The sequence below is a fragment of the Schistocerca americana genome, chromosome 3, assembly GCF_021461395.2.
Source record: "Schistocerca americana isolate TAMUIC-IGC-003095 chromosome 3, iqSchAmer2.1, whole genome shotgun sequence".
In the NCBI taxonomy this organism is placed as follows: Eukaryota; Metazoa; Arthropoda; class Insecta; order Orthoptera; family Acrididae; genus Schistocerca; species Schistocerca americana.
The window spans coordinates 970,670,661-970,692,156 of NC_060121.1; the positions used below are offsets into that span (position 1 = coordinate 970,670,661).

The 21,496-nt window shown below is 43.2% G+C and overlaps 2 protein-coding genes across 6 annotated transcripts in view; one reads left to right on the forward strand and one right to left on the reverse strand.

Annotated features, from left to right (window-relative positions):
- The window catches only part of LOC124605116 (T-cell immunomodulatory protein), a 450,797-nt gene that overhangs the window by 232,655 nt on the left and 196,646 nt on the right, over window positions 1-21,496 (reverse strand). The window contains exons 1-2 of one of the 4 annotated variants that reach the window (XM_047136576.1): window positions 11,579-11,772; window positions 11,492-11,547 (exon numbers count right to left, since the gene is read on the reverse strand). The exons of 2 other annotated variants lie outside the window; for them this stretch is intronic. The gene's annotated coding sequence lies outside the window, so the exon portion shown is untranslated. Of the gene's footprint in view, window positions 1-11,491; window positions 11,773-21,496 lie in introns of those variants that run through there. One more of the 4 variants, XM_047136575.1, reaches the window with a different exon arrangement.
- The window catches only part of LOC124605117 (transmembrane protein 47), a 370,579-nt gene continuing 361,268 nt past the window's right edge, over window positions 12,186-21,496 (forward strand). The window contains exon 1 of one of the 2 annotated variants that reach the window (XM_047136578.1): window positions 12,186-12,355. In XM_047136578.1, the coding sequence (XP_046992534.1) occupies window positions 12,240-12,355 (116 nt within the window). In that variant the 5' untranslated portion in view covers window positions 12,186-12,239. The remainder of the gene's footprint in view (window positions 12,356-21,496) is intronic. The other variant, XM_047136581.1, reaches the window with a different exon arrangement.

Genomic DNA, 21,496 nt, shown 5'->3' on the forward strand with positions numbered 1-21,496 from the left:
ATTTCGTGTGAAAACTTTCTCCTGAAACGTAGATTGGCGACTTTAATTGCAGCCTGGTTCACGTCGAAGTACAGTAGGTTTCACTCGGCTCCCCTACTGATGATCTGCTGAGACTATGTTCACAGGTAGGTGCAGGTTCGTCGTAAAGGGACGGAAGGAACCGCACCACCGAAAGAGAAATGGGACAATAACAAGAAGGAAGACGTTTCTCCTTGCCAGGATTAGGTATGGGTACAACAGTGGCTTCACGCCAGCATCTGGGAAATATACCCTCTGACCAGATGCGATTGTATGTATGAAGGAAAAAGTGCTTGCCCGCAAGAGAAAGGTTCCGCAACATCTGAATGTGAACATCATCCGGCACTGGAGTGGAGGATTGGAATGAAGTGAGAGCATGATCTAGCTCGCTCATCGTAAAGGTGAGATTGTAAAACTGATGAACCTGAGAAGAGAAGGGTATCGCCTAAATCTGCTCCACCCGTTTCCGATGGAAGAAGGGAGGGTGATAGTGGGTGGAGCTGGAAATCTCTGCAAAATGGCAGCCTAAGGTGTTGGAGATAGCAATAGGGTCCACTATGACATCAACTGCTAATCTGAGACAGGAAATTGGGGAATGGATCTCAGTGCCAGACAGCTGTCGGAGGTTGGCCGACATGACAGAAGACTGTGTGGAACAGTTAAAAGAACTAGTAAAGGAAATCCAGCTAGCTTTCCCGCTATCCTGAAGAACGCGAAAACGCTGTGCATGCAACTGTTTGTAATGAATGCAGGTAGCCATCATAGGGTGATGGTTAAAAACGCGGAGAGCATGTCTCTGCCCACAAATTGTGCCATGACATGCCTCCATCTACCTACAGACCAGAACATGATGCAGCAAAGAGGAAATGCAAGGAATGGAATGTTCTCTGGTGGTAAGGATAACATTTGTAAGATATTCCACCTGGTTGTCACAAGTGGGGAAATGTTGTCCGTTTAAGGCCGCCAGGGAGGAGTAAAGCTTCTAGTCGGCTTTAGAAAGCTGTCATTTTGGTGTGCTCATGCGTTGGGTAGGAGTCAGCAATCGGATAGCACATGGGAAATGGTTGCTTGAGTAAGTGTCAGAGAGAACGGACTATTTGAGATGATAGGCAAGCAAGGCAGTGCAGAAGGAGATGTGCAGCTGGGAATAGGTGTGAGTGGAGTCTGCAAAGGAACGTGGGTGTTCCCGTGTTAAGACAGGTTAAGGTGATTGAAAAGATCAGCCAAGAGTGCACCTCTCCTACAAGTCCTCAAAGGGGATGGTGCACATTAACAACTCCGAGCAGCAGAAAGGGGTGGGGGAGTTGCCCAATAAGCTGGAGGAAGTCTGCCCTGGTGACACCAAATGACGGAAAGATGTAAACAGCAAAGGTCAAATGAGGAACGAAAATCCCGACTGCAACAGCTTGAGGCCAGGTAATCAGGGAGATGGGATGACTATGAATGACATCCCAGATGAGCATCATGACTCCCCCACGAGGATCGAAGGCCGTGAATATTCAATTAGAGTCATAATGAGGAAAGGGGAGGAGGGAAAAAATGAAGGGGTGTCACCTCAGCAGCTGCCGAGTGCCAGCCTTCGAAGACTCACTGCCACAAGGCACAGAGGCTGGAGGAACCTGCTCCACAAGATCTACAGAGGCATCAACATTTTCCCTCAGTCGATCTGCGGAGTCCAAGGCAGAAAAATCTGTTAGTGGTGTGCACTGGCAACACGAGTGTCGGTCGGGCGAGGGTATCACGTGGCAACACCAAAGAGGATCTGAGTCGGTGAAGGAGAAGACCGTTTGCCTTTGTTTGACTTCTTGGAGCCTTCCCGATTGGCAGAGGAAGACTCTGATGTTCGTTGGCTGGAGGGACGTAAGAAGTTTTTGCAGGAGTATTCCTTCTGTCCTTTCCAGCTTGCCGATTATGTAGCTTGCAGGGCTGGAGGAGGAGACGGGACTGCTACCATGACACTGGGCAATTTCACAACCGCATTGCTGAATTTGAGTTTTGATGTCTGCGTAGTCATGTCCTTCGTGGAGCGACATGTAGCAAGAACAGAACTGTAATTTATGGATGGTTGAATGCAGAGTTTCCGACTAGCCAACAACTTGCGAGCGACCAGATAAGGCACTTTTTCCTTCCCCAGATCTCCTGTACAGCCCGCTCATTGACATACATAGGACAATCTCTGGAGGAGGTGGCGTGGTTGCCATTGCCATTGATACAGCAGAGGGAAGGAGGCAGGCAATTGCCCTTGTGAACATCCCTACCACAGATTACACATTTGGCTGGGTCTCGAGAGGATATTTGAGTGGTGGTGTAACGATGACACTGGCAGCAGTGCATCGGGTTCAGAATGTATGGTTGGACTGTGATAACTTCATAGCCTGCTTTGATCTTTGACAGAAGCACCACTCTATCAAAAGTGAGGAAAAAAGAGTGTGTGGGCAGTAAGGATGCATCTAACTTTTTTCATCACGCGATTGACTGCAATGACACCCCAATCCGATAGGTAAGTTTGGATTTCTGCCTCGACCAGACCATCGAGCAACCTACTGCAAATAACACCATGGGTAGAATTCAGCGTGCAATGGGTCTAGACACAAACAGGATCTACATCTACGTGATTACTCTGCTATTCACAATAAAGTGCCTGGCACAGGGTTCAATGAACCACCTTCAAGCTGTCTCTCTACCGTTCCACTCTAGAACGGCGTGAGGGAAAAACGAGCAGTTAAATTTTTCTGTGCGAGCCCCGATTTCTGTTATTTCATCATGATTATCATTTCTGCCTATGTAGGTGGGTACCAACATAATAAATTTGCAATCGGAGGAGAAAACTGGTGATTGAAATTTCAAGAGAAGATCCCGTCGCAACGAAAAACGCCTTTGTTTTAATGACTGCCACTCCAATTCACGTATCATGTCTGTGACACTATCTACCCTATTTCACGATAATACAAAACGAGCTGCCCTTCTTTGTACTTTTTCGATGTCATTCATCAGTCCCACCTGATGTGGATCCCACACTGCACAGCAATACTCCAGAATAGGGCGGACAAGCGTGGTCTTTAGTACACCTGTTGCACCTTCTAAGACTAAGTGTACTGCCAATGAATCGCAGTCTTCGGTTTGCTCTACCCACAACATTATCTATGTGATTGTTCCCATTTAGGTTATTTGTAATTGTAATCTCTAAGTATTTAGATGAATTTACAGCCTTTAGATTTGTGTGACTTATCACATAATGGAAATTTAGCGGATTTCTTTTAGTACTCATGTGAATAATTTCACGTTTCTTTATTTAGGGTCAATTGCCACTTTTTGTACCACACACATATCTTATCTAAATCATTTTGCAATTCATTCTGGTCATCTGATGACTTTACAAGATAGTAAAATGACAGCATCATCTGCAAACAATCTAAGACGGCTACTCAGATACAGGTCAGGAACAATAGAGGGCCTATAACACTTCCTTGGGGAGCGCCAGATATTACTTCTGTTTTACTCGATGACTTTCCGTCTATTACTACAAACTGTGACCTTTCTGACAGGTAATCACGAATCCAGTCACACAACTGAGGCAATATTCAATAGGCACACAGTTTTGTTAGAAGACGCTTGTGAGGAACAGCGTCAAAAGCCTTCTGGAAATCTAAAAATATGGAATCAGTTTGACATTCCCTGTTGATAGCACTTATTACTTCATGAGTAAAAAGAGCTAGTTGTGTTTTGCAAGAAATTTTCTGCATCCATGCTGACTACGTGTCAATAAATTATTTTATTTGAGGTAATTCATAATGTTCGAACACAACATATGTTCCGAAACCCTACTGCAAATCAATGTTAGTGGTATGGGCCTGTAATTCAGCGGATTACTATTTCCCTTTTTGGGTATTGGTGTGCCTTGAGCAATTTTCCAATCTTTAGGTATAGATCTTTCTGTGATGGGCAGTTGTATATAGCTGCTAAATACGGAGCTGTTGTATCAGCATACTCTGAAAGGAACTTGCCTGTTGTACAATCTGGACTGGAGGCCTTTCCTTTATTAAGTGATTTAAGCTGCTTTGCTACACCGAGGATATCTACTTATATTTTTCTCATCGTGGCTTTTGTTCTAAATTGTAATTCAGGAGTATTTACTTTGTCTTCTTTGGTGAAGGAGTTTCGGAAAACTGTGTTTGATAACTCTGCTTTAGTGGCACTGTTATCAGTGACTTCGCCGTTGTTATTGCGCAGTGAAGGTACTGATTGCATCTTGCCACTGGTGTGCTTTATGTATGAACAGACTCTCTGGGTTTTCTGCCAGATTTCAAGACAGAGTTTCGTTGTGGAAAATATTAAAAGCATCCCGCATCGAAGCAAGCGATACATTTCGAACTTCTGCAAAACTTTCCCAATCTTGAGGATTTTGGGTTCCTTTAAGTCTGGCGTGTTTTTTTCATTGCTTCTGCAACAGAGATCTGACATGTTTTGTGTCCCATGGGGGATCAGTACCATCACTTATTTTTTTATGTGGTATATATCTCTCAACTGCCGTCGATACTATATCTTTGAAATCATTCCACATCTTTTCTACGCTTACATGATCAGATCAGAAGGCGTGGAGACTGGCTCATAAATAGGTGTAAAGAGTATTTTTATCATCTTTTTTAAATAAATGTACATTGTGTTTCTTTTTGATGTTTTTTGGGTGTTGCCTAGCAGCAACTGCCTTGTGGTCACTGATCCCTGTATCCATCACGATACTCCCTATTCGTCCAGGATTATTTGTTGCCAAGACGTCGAGTATGCTTTTGCAACCATTTACCCTTTGAGCAGGCTTATGAACTAATTGTTCAAAATAATTTTCTGAGAGAGCATTCAGTACAATTTCGGATGATGTTTTATGCCTGCTGCCAACTTTAAACACAATTTTTCCGGCATATCGAGGGTAGATTGAAGTCACCACCGACTATAATTGTATGAGAGTTATACCCATTTGAAATGAGACTCAAGTTTTCTTTGAACTGTTCAGCAACTATATCTTCTGAGTTGGGGGGTTGGTAAAATGATCAAATTAATAGTTTAATCCATTTGTCAAGTACAACCTCTTCCCCTACTATTTCACAGGAACTATCTACTTCAATTTCACTATAAGGTAAACTTCTTCTGACAGCAATAAATACTCCACCACCAACTGTATTTAATCTGCCCTTTCTGAACAATGTTAGGTCGTTTGAAAAAAATTTGTGCTCAACTTATTTCCAACATTAGCCAGCTTTCCGTAGCTGTAACCATTTGAGATTCAGTGCTTTCTATTAGGGAATGGAACTCTGGTTCTTTCCCAACACAGCTACAACAATTTAAACTACTATACTGATTGTTGTTACAACTACCTTACTGTGTTTTACCTGCCCCTTTTAGAAGGATGCCCTTTCTGTGGTTTCCTGAGACCATCTAACCTAAAGAACTGCCCAGTCCCTTCCACACAGCCCCTACTACCCATGTAGCTGCTTCCTGTGTGTAGTGGACTCCTGACCTATTAAGCTGATACCCAGAAACACACCATCCAATTGAATGTTGGGCTCTATATGGTTCCCTTTCTGTGCAGCGACCATGGAATATAAAATTATAAAGATTGTAGCAACCAGTTGCTGAAACATAATTTATTTATCTTGTTGCAAATTGATTTCGACTGATATCAGTCATTATCAGTCCTAAAACAAACAGAAGACACAGGGCACAAACAACAATTAAAAAAAAAAAGGCAATAAAACATACTTACATCAATTACAACATCTGCAGATGTCTGAAATTAAAATTCAAAGTCATAACATACCATTTTTCTAACTGATGCATGCCATAAGTAGAAGTACTGTCCTTGGCAGATTTCTATCATGAAGTGACACATCATAGGTCAACACTACAACAAGACAACATGAGGTGGCGCCACGTTGAAATAAGCTCCCTGTATGTAAATTACAAAATGCAAATCGATTTGCAACAACATAAATAAATTTATGTTTAGCGACGGGTTGCTACATTCTTTATAATTTTACACCATCCAATGGTGCAAGTCAAAGAATCTAAAGCCTACACGGTCACAGAACCACCTGAGCCTCTGATTCAGACCCTCCACTCAGCTCTGCACCGAAGGACCACAGTTGGTTTCATCGACGATGCTGCAGATGGTGAGCTCCACCTTAATCTCGTAAGCAAGACTGGCAGTCTTTACCATTTCCACTAGCTGCCCAAAACCAGATAGAATCTCCTCTGATCCAAACTGACACATGTCACTGGTACTGACATGTGCCGCCACCTGCAGTTAGCTGCACCCTGTACTCTTCATGGCACCTGGAAGCACTCTTTCCACATCCAGAAAGACTCCTCCCAGCGTGCACGTGGGGTGCACACTGGCTTCCTTCCCCTCCTTGGCAGCCATGTTCCTAAGGGGCCCTATTACACGCCTAACATTGGAGCTCCCAACTACCAACAAACTCAGCCTCTGTGAATACTGGGGAAGTGCAATCAGTCTACAAAGGAGATTGCTTACAAATCACTCGTATGATCCAACCCAGAATATTACTCAAGTATGTGAGACCCACACCAGATACTACTAATAGGGGATATGGACATGTGCAGGGAAGGGCAGCAGAAATGGTCTCAGGTTTGTTTAATCTATGGGAGACTGTCACAGAGATACTGTTCCCCCTGCCCTCCACCCACCAGGGCGGAGAAGGCATTCGCGCCTTAAAATGTATAAAGCTATTGATAATATAGCTATTACTACGAAGAGCGGAGCAGGTGCGCAAGTTATTCTGCATGGTCCTTCAGTGTTTTGTGGATGCATACTCAATTTTAAACTTACTAATGCCGGTGCTACTGCACATGGTAATGACTTGGTTACTGTGGCTCTAGTATGTGGTGGTAAAGTGGAGACTGTATCAAGGCTGGAGACTTAACAGTTGAGAAGTTATTGCTTACCATACATTTCAGATATGTGAGGTGTATGACAGAGATTATGTTACATCTTACTATATGTTTACAATGCCATTGTTCGTCTGGAATAGGGTGGACGACTGCATCCGGCTTAAAGACCTTGTCAGCCACAGATAATAGCCAAAACCTGTACATCAAACGAACTGGGGAGTCCATATGTTCAGCCCCTCAGAAAGTCTTTCGCTGCCTGCCAGACTTCGGAATGATCTCCCACTCAACTATGGGTGAGGGGTCAACCTCAGTGCAGGCAGTACCCGGGGCGGCCACAGCAGTGGACCAATCATGGGACATGTGGGACGTGCTCAACGTCCCTCGCATCCCTGCATCCGAACCCCCACAGTGATGCCCCTTGGCAGCAGCCTCAAGCTGTGTGACAGAAGCCAACACCACCTGCAGCTGTGAGCGAGTGGTCACCAACTCAGCTGGCACCTGTATATGGCAATCACAGTTCCTATCCACTACGGAAGTACCTCCTGTTTGAAGCTCGCAAAAATATGTAACAAACAAACGGTGTTCTCACATTATTAGGAGCAGAAACTTGAGGTGCTCTCTCACTGGTGGTCTAGCTGACACTGAGCTACACTAAGAAAAACAAACAAAAGCCTGTACAATACGAGGGTTGATACAAGCCTCGATAACAATGGCGGTACTGTATGCTACATTCTCATTCAAATAAAAGGTTGTGCCTAGTAAGCACTCAAATATGCAAGAAATTACAAAAATAAACTAGCAACTCCACAGATAACTGAAAATGAGTCGCTCCTGTGTGACGCTTGTAAAAATATACAACAAATGAAAGGTGTAGTCACCTTATTAGCAGCAGAAACTTGAGGTGCTCTCTAACTGATGGTCTAACCGACCCTGCCATGGAGGAGCAAAGCTGCAAGCAGTTGCTGTACTTGAGAATCAGAAGTGGTCTCCAAAAGAAATGTGTCATTTTGTAAACAAGAGCAGGATTTCATGGGGCCAGCAATTGCATCAACACCTTTCTGAATATTAAACAGATTTACCGTAGCAAAGGACTGACTGTCTTCAGTACGTGAAACCTCGACGAACCATGTAACAATTGACAGGGTCTTTGAATCGTTTGCCTCATTCCATTTATATTTGGTAGGCACTGACTGTGAAGATGATGATAGGCTCACTGCAAGGAAATCTTCCATGAGTGCCAGCGTCGCCGATGGTGCGCTCCTTCCAACTGGTGACCCCCTCAGAAGGGGACGCATCTGCCTTAGATGATTGTTCACACCTCAGGTCACACCTCTCAGACACCTGGCAGAGGGACAAATCGCCAATTTGGGAAGTTAGCAGTTCAGGCAATCACCCCTCCCTGGGCCTGGCCTGAACAGGGGGTATGTGCTAACCCTACTTGTCAACCCAGGGCTAGGAATTACACGTTACCAGGTCATTTGTTATGCATTAGACACATGGGCTGGCCTTCAAGAGCATACAGGCAGGACAAAGAAAAAAAGGAACCTCAAACGCCAAAGCGGAGAAAGGATAGGAGAAGGGGAACAAAGAAAGAAAAATGGAATGCAAAAACAGTGGGGAGTCTGTTCTGATATCAGCTACTGAATATACAGAACAGATTTCCATAACATCCCAGGCATGTTCCTCAAGGGAGTGGAAACAGATAGCAAGAGGGTCAACATGCACCAAGGAAAGACTGTAATCGTCAGTGGAGACTTTGACTATGCAAAAATTAATTGGGAAAATTACAGTTTTTTAAGTGATGGGCATGATAAGACATCCTGTGAAACTTTACTAAATGTCTTTTCTGAAAACTACATAGAACAGATAGCTAGGAATCCCACTCATGATGTAAATATATTGGATCTAATGGCAACAAATAGACCTGACATCTTTGAGGATGTCCACATTGAAACTGGTACCAGGGACCATGACACGGTTGTAGCAACAATGATTACCAAAGTGCAAACGACAACTAAAACAAACAGAAAGATATATATGTTCGTAAACTAGATAAAATATCAGTAGTGTCATATCTCAATGATGAACTTGAAACATTTGGCACAGTGCAGGAGCAGGTAAAGGAACTCTGCCTCAAGTTTAAAAGAATAGTTGATCATATACCTGATAAGATACATATCCAGTAGAATAGTTCATAATGTGTGGGTACCTCCATGGTACACAGTCACTGTAAAGAAATTGCTACAGAAACAGAGATTACTGCATAATAGGTGTAAAACAAAGCATAGGGCTATAGACAGAGAGATGCTGAATTAAATGTGTGTGTTTGTCGAGGGAACAATGCATGATGCCTTCAGTGACTACCATAGCAGAATACTGTCAAGTGATCTTTCAAAGAACCCAAAGAAATTCTAATCATATACAAAGGCTGTTAGCGGCACCAAAGCTAGTGTCCAGTCATTAGTGAATAAGACAGGAACTGAAATTGAGGGTAGCAAAGCAAAAGATGAAATGCTTAACTCCATTTTCAAATGTTCCTTTACGAAGGTAAACCCAGGAGAATTGCCCCAATTTAATCCTTGTACCACTGAAAAGATGAATGAAATAAGTACTACTGTCACTGGTATTAAGAAACAACTGAAATCGATAAAACTGAATAAAGATCCCGCCCTGACAGAATCCCTGTCAGATTTTATACTGAATTTGCAGCTGAGTTAGCCCCTCTTCTTTACTATAATCTATTGTAGATCCCTCAAACAAAAAACAGTGCACAGTGCCTCCAAAAACCTGTCTATAAGAAGGGTACTAGAACTGATCCACAAAACTGCCATCCAATATCCTTGACATTAATTTGTTGTAGAATCTTATAACATATTCTCAGCTCAAACAATGAGATATCTTGAACAGTATACTCTCCTCAATGCCAACTAGCATGGATTTCAAAAATATTAATCATGGGTAACCCAACTCATAGCGTTCTCACATGACGTACCGAAAGCTTTGAATCAAGGCAACAAGGTAGATGTACTGTTCCTTGCTTTCCAAAAAGCATTTGACTCAGTAACACAACTACGCTTATTGTCAAAAGTACGACCATTTGGGGTATGAAGTGAAATTTGTGATTGGAATGAGGACTTTTTGGTAGGGAGGACAAAGCATGTTATCTTGGAGGGAGAGTCATTGTCATATGTATAAGTAACTCCGCCGTATTCCCAGGGAAGTGTGTCGGGACCCTTGTTGTTCATGTTATATATTAATGATCTCGCAGACAATATTAACAGTAAAATCAGGCTTCTTTTACATGATGCAGTTATCTATAATAAATTGATATCTGAGAGAAGATGCACACATGTTCAGTCATATCTTGATGAGACTTCAACATGGTGCAGAGTGTGGCAACTTGCACTAAATGTTCAGAAATGTAAAATTTTGCACTTCAGGAAATGAAAAACACAGTATCCTATGACTACAATATCAATGATAGAATCAGCCAACTCGTACAAATACCTGAGTGTAAAATTTTGTAGGGATATTAAATGGAATGACCACAGAGGTTCAATAGCAGATGGTAGACTTTGGTTTATTGGTAGAATACTGGGGAAGGGCAATCAGCCTACAAAAGTGATTGTTTATAAAGTGCTCGTGTGACCCATACTACAATGTTACTCAAGAGTATGGGACCCGTAGCAAATAGGACTAACAGGGCATATTGAACGTATACAGAGAATTGCTGCACAAATAGTCACAATTTGTTTAAACACTGGGAGACTGTCACAAATATACTCAGGAACTGAACTGGCAGACTCTTAAAGACAGATGTAAACTATCCCAAGAAAATCTATTAACAAAATTTCACGAACCAGCTTTAAATGATTACTCTGGGGATATACTACAGCCCTCTGATATGTATCGCTCACATAAGGATTGTGAGCACAAGGTTAAAATAATTACTGTTCGTGCAGAGGCATTCAAATAATCGCTCCTCCTGATCTCTGTACGTGAATGGAGTAGGAAGAAACACTAACAACTGATCCAATGGGACATACCCTCTGCCATCCGCCTCACAGTGGTTTGCGGAGTATAGATGTAGATGTTGGGGATAAGTATACTGTGAAGCAGTAGTCTGAATGCCCAACTCTAATAGATGTCTACAAGATAATTGCAGTTCAGCATCACATATTGTTCTTACAATAGGTTTTTCGGCAAAGAGGGTTTTCTTTCTTCAAGATGTGTTACCAAACCTCCCCAGAACAGTATTCCACACGACAGTATTGAACGAAAATATCGAAAATACGTAAACTTACTGATATATCTCTCCCAACGATTTGCAAAACACATATGAGGTAACTAGAACTGTATACAACAAATTAGGGCATATGGCAGACAAAACATACACTAGCTTTCGACAATATGTTGTCTGAACATCATCAGAAATATATGTAAGAAGTCAATTTCACTGACTGATACAAAAAGCTCCGAGGCATTAAAGCCAAGTAGAAATGGAAGTTCGTAAATTGGACACACACACACACACACACACACACACACACACAATTATTAACCAAATTACCTGTATTCTTCTACAATGATCAAGTCTTGTTAATTTCCTTAGGTGTACCACGTAATTTGGCATTCGCATTTCATTCGAACACGTAATTTGGCATTAGCATTTCATTGGAACATCTTAAGCAATTGGCTCAGTAAACAGCTGCACGGAAATGATAGTCGTTTAAATGCGGAAAACTGACCACAGTCAACCCTTGATTATATCAAAAGTCAAAACCTATACACCGTCGTCACTCCACAACACAAACACTCCAAAGCACTTCGTAAATTACCAAGTGCCAACAAACTTACATCTATGTGTTTCAGAGATCACATCACAAACACTTGCGCATCTCTAAAATTGGTTCGTTAGCATTATTTCAGTCATGATTGCATATCATTGTGGCAGAAAATAGTTTTAAAATCCATAAAATCCAAGAACGAGTTAAAATATGATTTTGACAGGCTGCTGAGATGACGGCGTCATTTACTTCCGACAAGTTATACACTTGAAAGATTAAGTGAACAGATCCAAGCTGCTATACTTTTAACGTCTGACGGGCGTGATCAGTTTTATACAATATGCAAGTCATAATTTATCATTTACTTTAATCAATGCGATTCCAGGTGGCGTTCTGTATATCCTTCCCAAGACTTTCCTATGCAAGGTTAACTCGAAAGCAAAGTTAATATTGGTAGAAGAGCAGTAGTAATAGTTGAACTTTTGGCCGATAGATGGCTTCAGTGGCGCACGCCATATTGAAACAAGCAACATGAATTCAACTACTAAAGCGAGTGTTTTGGGTGGATTTAGCTTCGAAGCCGAATCTCTGCCGGATTTCAGCGAGTTCGACTCGGCGTCTGTCATTGAGGTGTATCATTTGGAAAGGTCAGTAGTTAAACTTTGGAATACGTAGAGCGATTTTGTGCCGTCCTGGGTAGAATGAGGCATTTATTTGAATCTAAATATAGCTCTCGGAATCAACAGTGTACATAACAAACTGCATGTTGTTCTAGTTTTGACTGAGGTTCAGATTTCTGAAGTACGTTTACAGTTTACACACAAACATCGTAAACAACAAGTCTTCGCAATATATTTAACAAATTTGTGTTAAAATTTGTACTGATAGAAGTAATGTAGTTGACACAGATACGCCCACAAGAGCCGTGACTCATTGGTGTCAGCAGATTCGTCTGCTTAAGAGCGGTGGTTATGCTGTTATTTATAATTTTCAGATAGGAAAAAATCGACTGTAATGATTAACGTCGTTTATGACATTGACGCATCTCTATACCGTACTAACGCTGCACGTCTTGTGTGAAAAATCGTATCCTAATAAGTTTTACCCATTGTGTGCACGATTTTCCATAAATATTTACAATTTGGTGTGAATTAAAGGCCACAGTTTCACTGTAAATCAGCAATTTATGACTGACATTCAGCTCGGAGGCAGCTTGCCAATACTATGTTTACACAAAGTAACAATACTTTAGTCTCCTCTGTGCGTCCACCTTACGGTTCAGTGATTGTCATTTCGATAAAGGAAAAATTTTGTATGAGGAAGTAGACAGTAAATTGTTTTTAATGTCAGAGTTAGGACCACAAAAATTGTTGAGAGCCATTGTGGCGTGCGTTGAATTTTCAGTGTTTTATTGTCATGTAGCTTGCCGAGACGCTTTTTCTAAGCACGAGAATTCGCCGCCGTAAGGAGTGCCTGGATGATTGCTGGCTGTTTTGAAATTACAGTCGTGCGTGGGAGAAGTGTCGTATTTTTAAATCGTGGTTGTTTCGGGCGCATTTAAATACTCAAAAAGACTTCAAGTTTTAATTTTCAGTATAGCGCGCGATGTGCACATTATGATCCGTCGCAGTGTGGTCCTTGCACAGTTGTCACGAGATAACTTCGCGTATTTTGTGTAACTAGACGCGAAGAAATTCCAAACACCATTAAAATAATGGAATTCCATATTTTAAGATGGTTTAAATGTACCTGCCAGTAGTACTGCTTGAAATGGATTTTTTCTGCTAAAAGTGCTTCCAGGTACTGTTCGGACACATGAGGCAATTTCTTTTGTCTAGGCAGTAAACTAGGAGTGTCAGTGATCAGCAATTGCATGTGTATCTTAGTGTTGTGTAAATTATTTTACAGCACATAGACGATTTGCATTTGTTTGTAGCTTGTTTATTCAGCTTGACAGTGTGAAGCGCAATCAGGAAATCGAACCCGAGGTCTTCGGGTTAGTGACCAATAAGGCACTGCTGTTGCACCGTCAAAGACGCGTCGCAAGGGCAGCGTCACCGGCGCGTCGAAGTGACGGTAGGCGTAACTCGAAGGATCTGCGACCACGGCAAAAACGTACGCCAGTGGCATCCGTAATATTAGCTGATATAGGCCATATGGACCCGAAAAGAACCTCTTAGCCTACAGATTATGCTTTGTGAATAGAGCTTGTAACGCTTCCCTTTGCAATTTAATATTTTGTAGAAGCGAAAGCAACCATTCCCAGTAAGGGGAGTCTTGTAGCGAAATTTCATTGCAACCAATGAGGAAGAAAAGCAGAATATACCATTTATCCAACTATGTTGGATTTCAGACGAACGGGTAGTATTTGTTATTAACAGACAAAATCTTTAGTAATTACCTTCGAAGTAGAGGGTGGCGTATTTAGCGAAACCGGATGTTTCACTTATGATGGAAAAGGTTTGTTCCCCACTTCATGCTAGCGAAATTGTACTTCCGCTCGAACACCTGGTAAGAGCTTTTTTACTTCGTAGTGTATTTTTATACAGCCAGCTATCGATAATTCTCATTCGCAACTGGCGCTGATGTTAAAGAATGCCGCTCGTTTAAGTTGGTGCCTGCGGTTCCGATGAAGCAACTTGTCATAATGTCTTTTCACGACTGTCGGTAGCTGTAAACTCACCTTTCCTCGCGAGGACTTCGTAGACTAGGATGATTGGAAATGGCTGTTCATAGTGTAAAGCAGAACCTGCTTTATAGACGAAGAAGCTGAGACGTGGTCATACAGGCTTACGTGTGTGCAGAGTTCGAACAACATGATTCGTACGCGATGTATTATAGGACACTCTTTGGCACCCCAAACGGTCTGACCCCTCCAGTGGATGTATGGAGATAAATCCTGAAAATGACGCAAGAAAATTCTATCCTGTTTCTCGCAAAGCGACTGATCTAGTTCTTTGTCATGTTTTGGAAGGGTAGCTATAACCATTGTCGTGGGAGGGGTCGGCGTTGAGCAGAAGTATTGTCAAGAAAAGCAGTCTCACGCTGGGTACATTGCCTCTACGTTAAAACGCAAATTGTCTAAAAAAAAGTTGGCAGTTAAGCTTTACTATTGACCCTTTCAGTGTATTTGTGAGAACAGTCGAAGCCCACACCATGCCCGCCTAAGACCCAAAAAAGTCTCTCTCATACACCTCAATCGTAAGAAGTTGGTCCTGAATAACACTGCTGTTTTTCTCCACTCGTAAACCCCACCTGACATTGATTCCTGAGTGTAGATAGATCAGGTTTTGTGCCTTGGTTCACGGATGCTTCTTCATTCGAAGGTGTACAGTGATTTGAGCAATAGCAGTTCTGCAACGAATGATTTCCTCAGACTGCCCCTGCCACTGTTTTCGTTAATACTAACGTTCTCTTGATATTTGCACGGTTCAGTCACATTGTGAACGCTACCCATGTTCGACGTCAACGTGCAATAACCACTCACAGACGGCAGGTGGCAGCACTAGGTGGAGGGTATGGGAAGCGAGTTGGGAGGAGTGGGGGCAGTGCTGTCTTTGTCGTAATGCGAAAACGGAGCGATTTATCTGATGTCCAGAAGGGCATGATCATTAGCTTTCTGGCTGAGGGTGGAAGAATTTCCGTAACAGGTAAATTTGTAAACTGTTCGCCCGCTGCCCGGGATGAAGTATACCGTGCATGGCAAAATGACGCTGTCCAAAACCGGCGGCGACCCAAGTGTGCTGCACCATGGGCCATGGACGACAGGAGCGACCGACGGCTGCGTAGATCCGTACTTGCGAAAACACGTGCAACTGTTGAGCAACTGAACGCCCAGGTGAACCAAGGGGCTGCCAACAGTGTCACCTCAACGACCGTTCAGCGAAAGTTGCTTTGTACGGGCCTCCGCAGCAGGCGCGTGCTTCGTGCACGCATCCTGACTGCTGTTCACCGTCGACGGAGGCTGGAATTTTCACGCCAACTGGACGTCCACTGACAGGTGGCCTTTACCGATGAATCACATTTAAGCTCTGTCGGACAGATGGCCGTTGGTGTGAACGGGGCGAAACGTCCGAAAGCAAACACCCTGCAACAATCGTTGGAGCAAAATGGTCTGGGGAATATTTTTGTGGCATTCCCTGGGTGATCTAGTCATTCTTGAAGGCACACCGGATCAACATGAGTATAGTGACCGTGTCCAGCCCTACATGCAATTTGGTTTTCCTGGACACTATGGCATCTACGAGCAGCTTCCAGTGTACCTGCGTGGTTTGAAGAGCATGAGGATGAGTAAACCATACTCCGTTGGCCATCAAACTCTCCTGATTTAAACCCAACCGACAGTCTGTAGGACCACCTCGATGGGGCTGTTTGCGTCGTGGATACTCATCCAAGAAACCAAGCGAAGCTAGCCATCGACTGGACTCGGCATGGCTTCACATCTCTATCAGTATCTGCCAGAGCCTCATGGACTCTCTGCGCTGTAACAAAATGGAACACCTAGAGCTGTCCTTGCGATATGATTTATTGTTTACTACCAGTTTTGCCGCTTCAGTGCGCCATCATCATATGGATCGTGATAACACCTTCAGCAACAACTAAGGCCTGAAAATGGTGCATTGAAGCGCCGAAACTGGTAGCTACACAATACATAACATTGCAACGACGGGTGTAGGTGTTTCTTTTCTTCAAATAGTGAATAGCTGTGGTCCCCCAAGACCTCCAGTCAAAAAGACGGCCATACATAAACTCTTTCTGCACGTATCACAGAGGTCAGTATCGCAAAATATGGTTATTCGGGCTCTTGACGGGTGATCTCATTAATATGACTGGACAGTGTATTTGCTCATAAATCCGACATTTCTAACTCAGTAAGTTTAATCCTATTTCGGTTGACTATTTCCCTGCGGATCTGTATATCTTTCGACAATTGATAATTACCGCTGATGTACCGATTAAGGGAGGGCCAGCAATTCCTATCATTGAAACTTCCTGGCAGATTAAAACTGTGTGCTGGATCAAGACTCGAACTCAGGACCTTTGCCTTTTGCGGGCAAGTGCTCTACCAACTGAGCTACCCAAGCATGACTCACGCCCCGTCCTCACAGCTTTAATTCCGCCAGTACCTCGTCTCCTACCTTCGAAACTTCATAGAAGCTCTTCTGCGAAACTTGCAGAACTAGCACTCCTAGAAGAAAGGATATTGCGGAGACATGGCGTAGTCACAACCTGGGGGATGTTTCCAGAATGAAACTTTAACTCTGCAGCGGAATGTGCGCTGATATGAAACTTCCTGGCATATTAAAACTGTGTGCTGGGCCGAGACTCGAACTCGGGACCTTCGCCTTTTGTGAGCTAATGCTCTACCGACTGAGCACTTTCTCCCCCAGGCTGTGGCTGAGCCATGTTGCTGCAGTTGAAGCTGCGAGGGCAGGTCGTGAGTCGTGCTTGGGTAGCTCAGGCTGTAGAGCACTTACTTACGAAAGGCAAAGGTCCTGTGTTTGATCTCGGTCCGGCTCACAGTTGTAATCTACCAGGAAGTTTCGTATCAGGGCACACTCCACCACAGAGTGAGAATCTCCTTCTGCAATTCCTATCATTACAAGTTTGCAAGATCAAGCATAGCCGTAAAACAACACAGACCGAAAAAATCAGGTCGGGTCATTGGGTGTCACTTATGTCATACGTCTGTACGCGAGATTTCCGCACTCCTAAACATCCCTAGGTCTACTGTTTCTGATGTGATAGTGAAGTGGAAACGTGAAGGGACACGTACAACACAAAAGCGTGCAGGCCGACCTCGTCTGTCGACTGACAGAGACCGACGACATTTGAAGAGGGTCTCAATGTGTAGGCAGACATGTGTTCAGACCACCACACAGGAATTCCAGACTGCATCAGTATCCACTGCAACACTGTGACAGTTACGCGGGAGGTGAGAAAACTCGGATTGCATGGTTCAGCGGCTGCTCATAAGCCACACATCACGCCGGTAAATGCCAAACGACGCTTCGCTTGGTGTAACGATCGTAAACATTGGACGATTGAACATTGGACGATCGTAAACATTGGACGATTGAACATTGGACGATTGAACATTGGACGATTGAACATTGGACGATTGAACATTGGACGATTGAACATTGGACGATTGAACATTGGACGATTGAACATTGGACGATTGAACATTGGACGATTGAACATTGGACGATTGAACATTGGACGATTGAACATTGGACGATTGAACAGTGGACGATTGAACAGTGGACGATTGAACAGTGGACGATTGAACATTGGACGATTGAACATTGGACGATTGAACATTGGACGATTGAACATTGGACCTCGGTTGGCTTCCGAACAATTTTTATCGCAGCCTGACTCTGGGTGCACAGCTAAATATGAGACTGTAAAGTGCAGTCAAGAAATCTTAATCGCCTTCAAGAAAGTGGTTCCTTGCTTTAAGCTGGTATCGAAAAACTATCGTTGATGAACCGTAACAAGATGTTCCTTTCCCAGCTGTTAGTGCAGATATTGAGCTCGGACATTTAGTGGAAAATGGAGTGGCATTGTTCTTGTCGGCCTCCTCCCCACCACCACCACCACCACCACCACCACCACCACCACCACCACCGCTCATCCCTCCGCAATGCTAACATTTAGAACTGGTCGCGTGTCCTTCCAAACTCTCCCGGAGTAAACAATCAAGGAAATTCTCCTACGAATCCTGCCGTACACCATGCAAATTATAAATCAAATTGAATACTGTACTGATTCTGCTAGCGAACTCATGTGGAGCAATATGAGCAACAATTTATTCGGCTCCATCTTCTTGCAAATGCTTGAGAGAGAGAGAGTCCCAATAAAACCTAGGAAACATTAAAAACAATTTCTTAACGAACCGCATGTGTTGGAAACCGTAAACATTCTGAAATGTTTGGAAAACATACATTGGTTTCCTCATAGTCAAAAAGTTCGATCGAGGGCACGAGTTCGAAATAATTGGCATATGGGGCCGTAACGTTTTACTCCACGGCCCAGCTGAAAGAACAAACTTTAGAAGAAGTTATTTCGGATTCTGAAACGATATACAGTGCCCTGGAATCTTTGTCCGGAAATCGGCAAATGTTTCAAACCAAAAATTGTGACTTTATTCTCTAGGTGCAACCGTACTTGAGAAAAGAGTATGCTTTCGAAGCCATCATTGAAGCCAGCAGTTTCATAACAAGAACACCAAATTTGTGCAGTTACACTCCTGCGCTGTTTCTCAGTTTGAGCATACTTTTGATAAAGTTCGGTTCACCGGATCTGATGGGAAAGCTTCACTCACTAAGCCTTCCACGGGGTATGATGAAACTGACAGCCAACATTCTGTAAGAACAAGGTTTTCGAACAACAAATCTTGGACTATTTAACCACGATTGATGTGAAGAATCGCTCGGTAACCCAGCAGAGGCCAGTCTAATTAGACCTTAACATCGCAAAACGTGATATAGTTCTGATTTTCTTATATGTTGTTAGGACCAGTTAGTGTGGACACTAGTTTGCAGCTTCGACAAACCTGTGCTTCCAGTGAAATAAATTAAAAACTGAAATTTTTGGCCTTTTGTTTAGTTGTAACTTGTGAACTAGGAGTTTCCTGCCATTAATCATTTTCCAGTCCAACAGTAAATTAAATATGCAACAGTTTACCCCCAACCGCAGCTCCATATATCGAGTAGTTTTCGCGATATGGAACTTCAAATGTGGTCTTTTCTTTTTACCAAAAACGAAAATTTTAAGTTTTGCTCTTGTTTCGGGCCGAATATCGACATAACCGCTCATTCCGTGAGAAAAAAGTCATGACAGAGTTGTAGTAAATGTTATTGGCTTTCATCTAAGCACAAAATGGCTCTCCATGCTCAGTAGTTAGCTTAAAATCCTACAAAATGTTATAAGATTCAGTTTTTGAAGAAATGAGCCTAATACAAATTGTGGGCAGTCAACAAAAGAAAAATGCATACCATCATGTGTAAAGGTATAAAACATATTTAAATGCACTTAGTGTATTAAAACTCATACATTTCAATGATATGAGGACTCCCAATGTTTTCGTTTCTTCAAGGGTCGTGGTTGTCCGCAGTCTTGTTCCAGGAAAATACGAAGTCGCTGGGCTGCTGTGTCCATTTCTTGCTGCTCTCCCGAAGGCAGGAGAGTGTCTGGGGTCGTCTTCATCCTCATAGATCTGACTCGTAGCCACATTGAGGCAAGTCGTGCCAGGGCAGTGAGTGCATAAAGCTGAGCGCCTAGCTCGCCGACATTTGCAAGCTTACGTGCATTCTCTCTTGCACTCGCATGAGAGCGATTTTTAGATGTTTTGGTGAGAGCTGGTTCACTTAAATCTTCTTGTTGGTAACAGAACAAGGAAGCTCTTCGACCAACCACAGTCTGTAGCATCCTTCGTCATTTTTGCACTTTGTGGTATGTGCGATACGAATGGAAGGAAGCAGCTTCTTTGGTTGGGGCAAGCGTGCCATGTCCACCTTTGCATTGGCTGCTGGTAATGATGAACAGGCGGAACCTAAGGTGCTGTAGGGTGTCGATGGACATGTCCCCTCCACACAGAGAGATGATGCACTTCTCCCCAGCCTCGCATCTGAAAAAAGAAACATAGTGGTCAGATCAATCCGGTACCTATTTTGAAAAACACTCCACAATTTTATTTTCCTTGCTAAAAGTGATTGCAAGAACTAATCACACATTTGTTCTTCCATCCGAGATAATGACGTTCGTGCCTCATCACAATGGTTTCGAGTAAGAGTTTGAGAGAGTCGGTAACGCCAGAATCAGTTTCTCCGAAGAAATCATCTGGTGGGGGATACTCCATGGTGTTCTAAACTTCTGAGCGAATGTCTTGTAAGATTATCTCTGTTATGGACTTGACCACTCTCATCCGCCCTTCTACAGGATTGCTCTTCTTTCCTTGCACCAGTTCTCACAGAGAATCTTTTGTCCAACGTCTGTGAAACGAAGGGCTAGGTGATGACTGCGACCGCGGCCGACCTCTGAAATTGAGAGTTTTGGCAGTTCTGGTAACAGGTTCGTAATGGCTTTTTATTTGTTCTATAAGGTCATTAAACATGACCCGACATTCTTCCCCGTTTTCAGCTGTATGTCTATAAATATATTCCATGCACTCCACCATAGATGGTGGGTATGAATAGTCTCTTCTTAGCCTGGCATTAGCAGCGACGAGATTATTTTTACAGATGTAAGGCGATCTATTATCTGCTGTCTCCATTCATCACATCGACGATTTGCCACGTCAAGAATAGTTTCCTTTGCACCCATTCATTTCACTAAGACAGTTTCTTTTGGCGCTTGAGAAAGTCCTCTGTGATATTTTCTCCAGATAGGACACACACATTTCGGAGGCCCATGGTCCTCTTGATAACCTTGAAGACGAGGGTTGAGGAACTGTGACGAACAGTCGCCGCAATATTAACTTTGAGCGGTGTCTCTCTTCCTGCTCGCATTTCGCACACTAACTTCATCTAACGCTTGTAAAAAAACTTGGTGATTTTTCTTAAGGCCATGCTTCATACACACTGTTAGCGAAAGCACACCACGTTTTGTCACCACTGTTACTTGATCTTCCTCGAGTGCTCTTAGACATGTAAAACAAACGACTGACCCAATCGACATTTTACAAAACTAGCAGAGACCCTCACAGACGCCGCCCGGAGAGGCCGAGCGGTTCTAGGCGCTACAGTCTCGAACCGCGCGACCGCTACGGTCGCAGCTTCGAA